At 32.8% G+C, this 6,936-nt stretch overlaps 3 protein-coding genes across 4 annotated transcripts in view; 1 reads left to right on the top strand and 2 right to left on the bottom strand.

The window, feature by feature from the left end:
* Positions 1–622: 622 nt before the first annotated feature.
* Positions 623–6,936, bottom strand: part of LOC144858915 (transmembrane emp24 domain-containing protein 2-like) — a 144,807-nt gene continuing 138,493 nt past the window's right edge. The window contains exon 5 of the transcript XR_013616680.1: positions 623–635. The gene's annotated coding sequence lies outside the window, so the exon portion shown is untranslated. The remainder of the gene's footprint in view (positions 636–6,936) is intronic.
* LOC144858916 (small ribosomal subunit protein mS23-like) lies at positions 3,015–5,230 on the bottom strand. The gene is made up of 5 exons (XM_078715064.1): positions 5,073–5,230; positions 4,582–4,743; positions 4,359–4,439; positions 4,094–4,229; positions 3,015–3,562 (listed from the first exon to the last, which is right to left on the bottom strand). The coding sequence occupies exons 1-5, from the start codon at positions 5,117–5,119 to the stop codon at positions 3,509–3,511; spliced, it is 480 nt and encodes a 159-aa protein (XP_078571190.1). The 5' UTR covers positions 5,120–5,230; the 3' UTR covers positions 3,015–3,508.
* LOC144858908 (CUE domain-containing protein 1-like) overlaps positions 5,407–6,936 on the top strand; it is a 34,904-nt gene continuing 33,374 nt past the window's right edge. The window contains exon 1 of one of the 2 annotated variants that reach the window (XM_078715056.1): positions 5,407–5,614. The gene's annotated coding sequence lies outside the window, so the exon portion shown is untranslated. The remainder of the gene's footprint in view (positions 5,615–6,936) is intronic. The other variant, XM_078715055.1, reaches the window with a different exon arrangement.

Below are 6,936 nucleotides of genomic sequence, written 5' to 3'. Positions count from 1 at the left end.
AAATGTGTGAACTACTTCATATTTTCTTTCTGGTTTAGAATTTGACCTTGATATCAGCCTACACTAATACGCCATCAGTGTGAACACAGCATAAGTTACTCTGATTCGATTCATTTAACACAGAGTAGTATATGCAATCCACATCCCGGCAACTTTAAGTGGCCTATTGCAATATTCTACTTTTTGTTTCCATTTTTCTTAATTTCAGGGAAAGGAATACAGGGATTTTTTTATAAAGTACATGGTGGTACTTATTTCTGGAATAATATTTAAAGAACATTTTTTTTAAATAAAACTTTAAAAATGTGATACAGTAGAAGCAATAGATAATGTACATAAAATTAAAAGCAGAATACTGACATTGCTTGTTTATTTTGGTGCTAGAAATGCATAACAATTTCAAAAAAGTTCAAACAGGTTGAAAATCACTTTTTGTGTAGTATATTGTATAGCCACCAGTATGGTTGGTAAGGTTTCAACCTGACGACTTTTTTACAGAGGCCTTTGACAACCCAGTGGCTTGAACAGAGATTGTTCCCTTTTCTTGCGACAACCAGACCACTTTATTTCTCATCACTGCATACCCACCTAAAAAAATGTTGTTAAACTTTATTAGCGCACTTAATAATAGTAATCTATCCAAGTGTTATCTTACAGTAGAATAATATTGACATCTTAACTTAAAGATGAAAGGTACCTGTACAAAGCTCTGGCAAATGAGTTTTACTGGTAAAAAATATGAATGAGTAGTTTAATTGCCAACAAATGCATATTATTTTTAGGATTATTGTTCTCAGAACAATGATACATAAAACAAAAATTGGCTTTTGAATTTTAAAATGATCACTGTTAGAATAAATTAGTTATTAAAACTATTTTACTGTATGTATAACTAAAGTGTTTTATTGTCTGGATAATGCTACATTACAAACATTGTCATCTTCTGTAGAAATTTATCTGGTGCTAAAATAAGGTTTATTTAATCATCTATGACTGGTATGAAATTTGACATTACCTGTCGATATTGAAACAAAACGTTAATATGTATATTTACACTAATATTACTGTAATAAAAAATGTCTTAAAATTCACTTGTACACAAAAGCATTTCCAGTTTGACTGTGTCAAGCACCTCTGAACATTACTTTTATGGATACCGGCGATATATAAGTCTGATTAATTGTAATTCAAGAATTTCTTTTTTATTTCCAAAAATTCCCCTTTTAATTCCCTCAATGGATAGAATTAAGCTCATAATATACAATTAGAGGGAAATGGGGGAGTGGAAGGTGGTATGAGCAGGATGTTGTAATATACTTTTCAAGCATTTTGCATATACAGTAATAGCAATTGAAACAAGTCTTAATAAATGAGACAGTTTTATCACCAACAGAATTTTTTTTTATTTCAACATTTCACCTCAGTCACATTTGTAATGCTTCATAAGGGAATAGTAAAACCTATACACATTTACCTTGATATTTTATGGTACTTTCGCCATTTAAGTGTATCACTGTTATTATTTGTTTTATGTTGATATGTGCAATATAGGTGCTGTTACCAGGAGATTATCTCCCTGCTGTTACTTAACAGCTCTTCTTCCTTACAGCTCTGTCTACACTATCAAACTGTATGTGACAAAACAATGCCCATATATGGACATAATGATGTCATATCAATACCATATTTGGGCACATCACACTTTTTTTGTCAAACTAGTTTGATATTGTAGACAAGGCTTAAAACCTTTTATACAATTCAAATTGGTAGTTAAAATAGAGGTGTGTTTGGTTTAAGCTTCTCCCAAATTTATTACTATCTTTATATATCCCAACCTTGGTGAATTGATGGGATTCCCAGTGTATGCTTGGGTACGCATACAATTAACCTATGACCTTTTGCTCATTGTATATAATACTGTACAGTATATATATTTGTCTGAATTTAATTAATTTTTAGATAGTAGAGTGCAGTATATCTTTGTAAATATATTTATTTGATTGAATGTTTGTTGTTTGTATCCATAGCGATATCCACCTATAAATTAAGCAATGTGCTGCAAGTCGGTGTGTATTTATGTATTTGCTGCTTCCACTGTTCAGGACTTATGACTTTAAATTATATTATGTTACAATAGGTTATTGTAGATCAGATCCACTATTTTTCATCAAGTCTAGCCACATAACAAATGTTGGGATGACATGTTTTAGTAGGGCTGCTGTCAGTCGTTAAGCAGTGGGGACCTACTGTTGCTAAATACATGACATTTGATGTATTAATGTGATTGTGGAAACCTTCTAAAACCTATGAGCATTGCTATTCTTAAAGCTCTGTCTACACTATCAAACTAGTTTGACAAAAAAAGTGTGATGTGCCAATATATGGTAGTGATATGACATCATCATGTCCATATATGGGCACATCACATTTGTCACAAATTTGATAATCTGTGTCAAAGGCATGGTAGAAAAATTATACAAGGAAATTTAACGTTGGGACACTTTTTTCTTTATAGAACATAATATATCCAGTTCGACTGTGTCAAGCGCCTGTGCGCCTTTTATGGATACTGGCGCTATATAAGTCTAATTAATTGTAATGCAAGAATTTCTTTTTGAATTTCAAAAAATGCCCCTTTATGTCTCTTTTAATTCCCAAAACATTGCAAAACTGGTGGTTAATCATCATATCAATAATGATTAGGTAATTAGATAGTCTAATTATATAATTTACATAATGTCTGTCATTTCATTTGTTTAAGTCATTCAATGTTTATGAACTTCATACTACTAATGTATAATTCTAGCCACCCTCAAGAACATTGAATGTAGTGAGTATAATGTGATAAATTTATAATAACCATGTACTGAAATTGTTGGTAAACATTAGAATTGTATACCTCATAAACTCGGGCGAAGTTGTTTTTTTATAATCTTGAACAAATATTCTTGTATTGATGCAGCCTTAATCAATGAAACTTATTATAAACAATAAATATTTCAAAACAGAAAAACTACTTTTTATATTTCTTTATTATCTTCTGTAACATTTTTGGTTTGCGAGCAATATAAACAAAATCAGTCATTTCTGGACAATATTACTGTACCCTGGCAGGGAAATTGTCATGACACAAATCAAAAATGGTGTTGGTAGTCTATAAGTGCTAGCTTATCTGGATAAACTGACAACTGCTCTATTCTCCTCGAAGAGCAAGATACACTCAAAAAGTAGAAAATTCATTGAACACCCCTCTCAATAAATGAAACCTTTTTTTAACAAACCACCATCATTTCTTTTATGGAGAGGGGTGTTCAATGAATTTTCTACTTTTCGAGTGTATCTCGCACTTCGAGGAGAATATGGCATTTGTAGGTTTATCCAGGTAAGCTAGGCACGAAGTAAACTAAGAATTCCACATACCCAACATAATTATTAACTAGATTTGTATATAATGTATTGTGGGAACAAAGTTATTTTTTCAGCTTTCATATTCAAATTTGTCTTGATTTCATGATGGTTCAGATGTTGGATTGGATGGCTCTGTTTCGGAATTCGTCGGTGCCTGTTGATTAAAATAAACAAATGATACACTAAACTAGTAGGAAATGTATGTGCTTGGGGTGGGGCTATACTAGGATCATTTTTAATGAGAATGACTTCAGGACTAATTTAAGGATGCATAGTTGTTGTGGTTATCAATACTAAATTCACCCATCTAGACCGTGAGTGAAATCTGAAGCCAATAGAGGGCACTATAATGAATTCACACTTAGGCAAAATGAAAAAAAGACATGTATATCATCCTGCCTTTTAAAAAAAAGGGAGGTGGCCCTTTTTTTCTCTCTCCAAAGATGTCTGTCATTCTATTTTCTCAAGAGTGTCGCCTGCTTTCATCGTTCCTTCTGGCTTTAACTATTGCTTACATCTCAAAAAATAGACAAAATGCAACACACTTTTAAACTTTTTTTAAAGCATAAAACGATGTTAAAAAAAGGGGGAAAAAAGAGGCGGTGTCCAAAAAGGAAGCGGGCAGGGACGCTAAAACATCAATATTTTTTATTTTGCCTTATCGCTGGCGACATTCAAAACTTACGGTTGGTTTATGTTTGTTTTTAAAACGTTGCAAGATAACACCATCAGAGGTGAGTGCTTCTTCTACGTCACTAAACAGTTCTTTATCAGATTTCCCCTGACTTGATTTACTAAGTTCTTGGTACTTGGTTACAAATCTGTCAGAAAAGATACAAACAAGATGGTTAATTTGCTAACAGGCTAACTAATCTTATTACAGTAATTGACAAGTAAACATCAAGATTAATTGAAAAATAAAAACAGTATATAATTTAACCAATACATACTTGTAACATGTTGTTTGTTTAAAGCCATCCTGCCTATTCAAGTCTATTATATTCTTGTTTCTAAATGTCTTGCTGAAATACCTAAAAAAGAAATAAATTATATGTTTAAACAATGCATCAATAATTAATTATTAATTGGTAAGGGAAGGTACAGGCAGCAAATTACAGTAATACATTTTTTCATATTCAGACATCTGTAACAGTAAGTACCACCACTACTTACGCTCTGACTTTATCTTCTTCATAAAGAATCTCCCTTGGAAATTCTGTAGATAATTTTCTATCATACGTAGGTTCTTCCAATGGTGGAAATGCTGCCATTACTTCGTACCATAGTGGCTTATCTGCATCTTTCATAACTCCAGAACGAATCAAATTTCTAGTTCTTATTGTTTAGTTAAAAGAAAAAAAATCATTGATTATTATTATATTCATTCAGTCATTATCTAAATAAAAATGTTTGGAAATATGTAGGCAAAAGTAAAATTAGGCGGCACAATAAAAAAAAAGGATAGGTTGCGTACAGTAGGTATGGGGAAGGTACGTTGGGCCTAGGCCCTAGAGAGGCATACATGCACAGCATGCAGAGGACTCAACCGGCTCGGCTCCGCCCACCTCTCGGTGAGCTCGCCGCTGACTGGCCATCCATGGTGATTGAGGGCCTAACTAGGCTAGGCCTAGCTAGCATTAAAAATAGACAATTTTATTACTCACCTGGTAAATATTGTCCCTACTTTTTGTAAACGACTCAAGCTTGTCATTTCATTTATTTATAGTTGGTTTACTACTAAAACGGGTGATTCTATGTGTGGTGTTGAGAAACATGTGCAGTTGGACAAATTCAGAAAAAATATCAAAAATCATAATAAACATTATACTGCCACCATCGGTTTGAGGTAGCTGCTGGGAAAAACAATCAATAATGAGTTCAGAACAGAGACGTTGTAGGAGGAGGCCCCTGAAACATTCTTTGCAAACTAGTCGACATGTCATAATGTTCTTGGAAAGAATTTTGCATCTCATATTTTAACTAATAGTTTGTCAGTCTGTGCTGCCGGTATCTTTTAAAAATACACACAAATAATTGTCCATTTTGTAAAGGTAAACTGTCTTGGCTGGAGCTGCTGCGCTCTGTCTGTTGTTGATAACTCAAATGTCAACACCACACACACGACAGTCGTCCCCAGTCGTGTGCTGTTTACCAGAAATTCCACAACCAAGGTCGCGTTAAAATCGAATAAAGCAGGAGAATAAAGGTAATATTAGTGAATTTTGAAATGTGTTTAACATGTAAATACATGTGTAGTTTTTAAGTTGTTGTTTTTGTATAACTGTCAATAATAAATAGTCAAATTTGAAGATGTTTCCCGTGGTTTTACTCATCACTCTCGTGGGCTCATCTGAACATCTGATGATGACGATGTTCGATGAGGGGCTTCTGCTGATAGAAGAGCGATGAGAACTTTAGGCTAGCCAGGCCTAGCCTACTATAGGATATATTGCCGTTTTAGTAATACATTTTTTTTGCTTGATCCAATCACATTTTGCATGTCCATTTTTTATTGTTCAAAGAATCAATGTACAGTATGTTTGAAACAAGGAATTTTGAATGAATTTGAATATACAGTATTATTAAAAATGTGCCTTTTCCCTTTTTGACATGTGGCTTATAAAATATAGACTTAACCTAATTAGCCTAATTAGAGGCCTAGTTATTGATAGGGCTATAATACAGCCTGGATATGGCACTGTATCAAGTTTCCAGATGATAATTGTGAATGCCATTACATTACTGTTATCCAATGGGAGTCGTAATGTACTACAAACCGTCTAATCTACAAACACTGCGAAATAATAATAACGTTCCATTCAACAACAAAATGGCATTCATAAAAAAACACAGAGATACCCACTACGGCATAGTCTACGCAACTCACCGCTCGGAGAAGATATGTCATTTTATTTGTTATAATAATCATGAATAATTTATGTGCTAACATAATGTCTTAACCTTTTTAGCAGTCAGAAGCTTTGATCCTGTAACTGTATCCATTATAGTTTAGCGACAATATTATTATTGAATTTATATTAATATTCAGAAATATTATTGATCTAAAACTATAAAAATGATAAAAATGTACAATAAATCCAAAAGAGTAAAATATAAAAAGGTCACCATTTATTCGCTCTGTTGTATTGTATCTGTTTTATGGCAATTCGTTTGATACCAGAGCCCATAATATTTAGTGTAGAATAATACTGTACTTCCACTTTCGCTAGACTTAAGTGTTAAGTTCTGTCTACTAACACTATCAAACTTTATGTGACAAAAAAATGTGATGTGCCCATATGAACATGATGAATATCACTACCATATGGGCATCACTACCATATTTGGGCACATCACATTTTTTTTGTCAAACTAGTTTGATAGTGTAGACAGAGCTTTACTGTACTATAATTCAGTTGCATGTTCATGAATAATTATGGTAATTTAATTTTCAGATTTTTTACTGTAATTTCATTGAAATGTTAGCCTTAAAAGAATTGGTTGTTTTCTGTGTGTCAACATCATTCA

Source organism: Antedon bifida, chromosome 2 (assembly GCF_963402885.1).
Source record: "Antedon bifida chromosome 2, ecAntBifi1.1, whole genome shotgun sequence".
Lineage (NCBI taxonomy): Eukaryota > Metazoa > Echinodermata > Crinoidea > Comatulida > Antedonidae > Antedon > Antedon bifida.
This window is presented reverse-complemented; position numbering and strand designations above follow the sequence as displayed.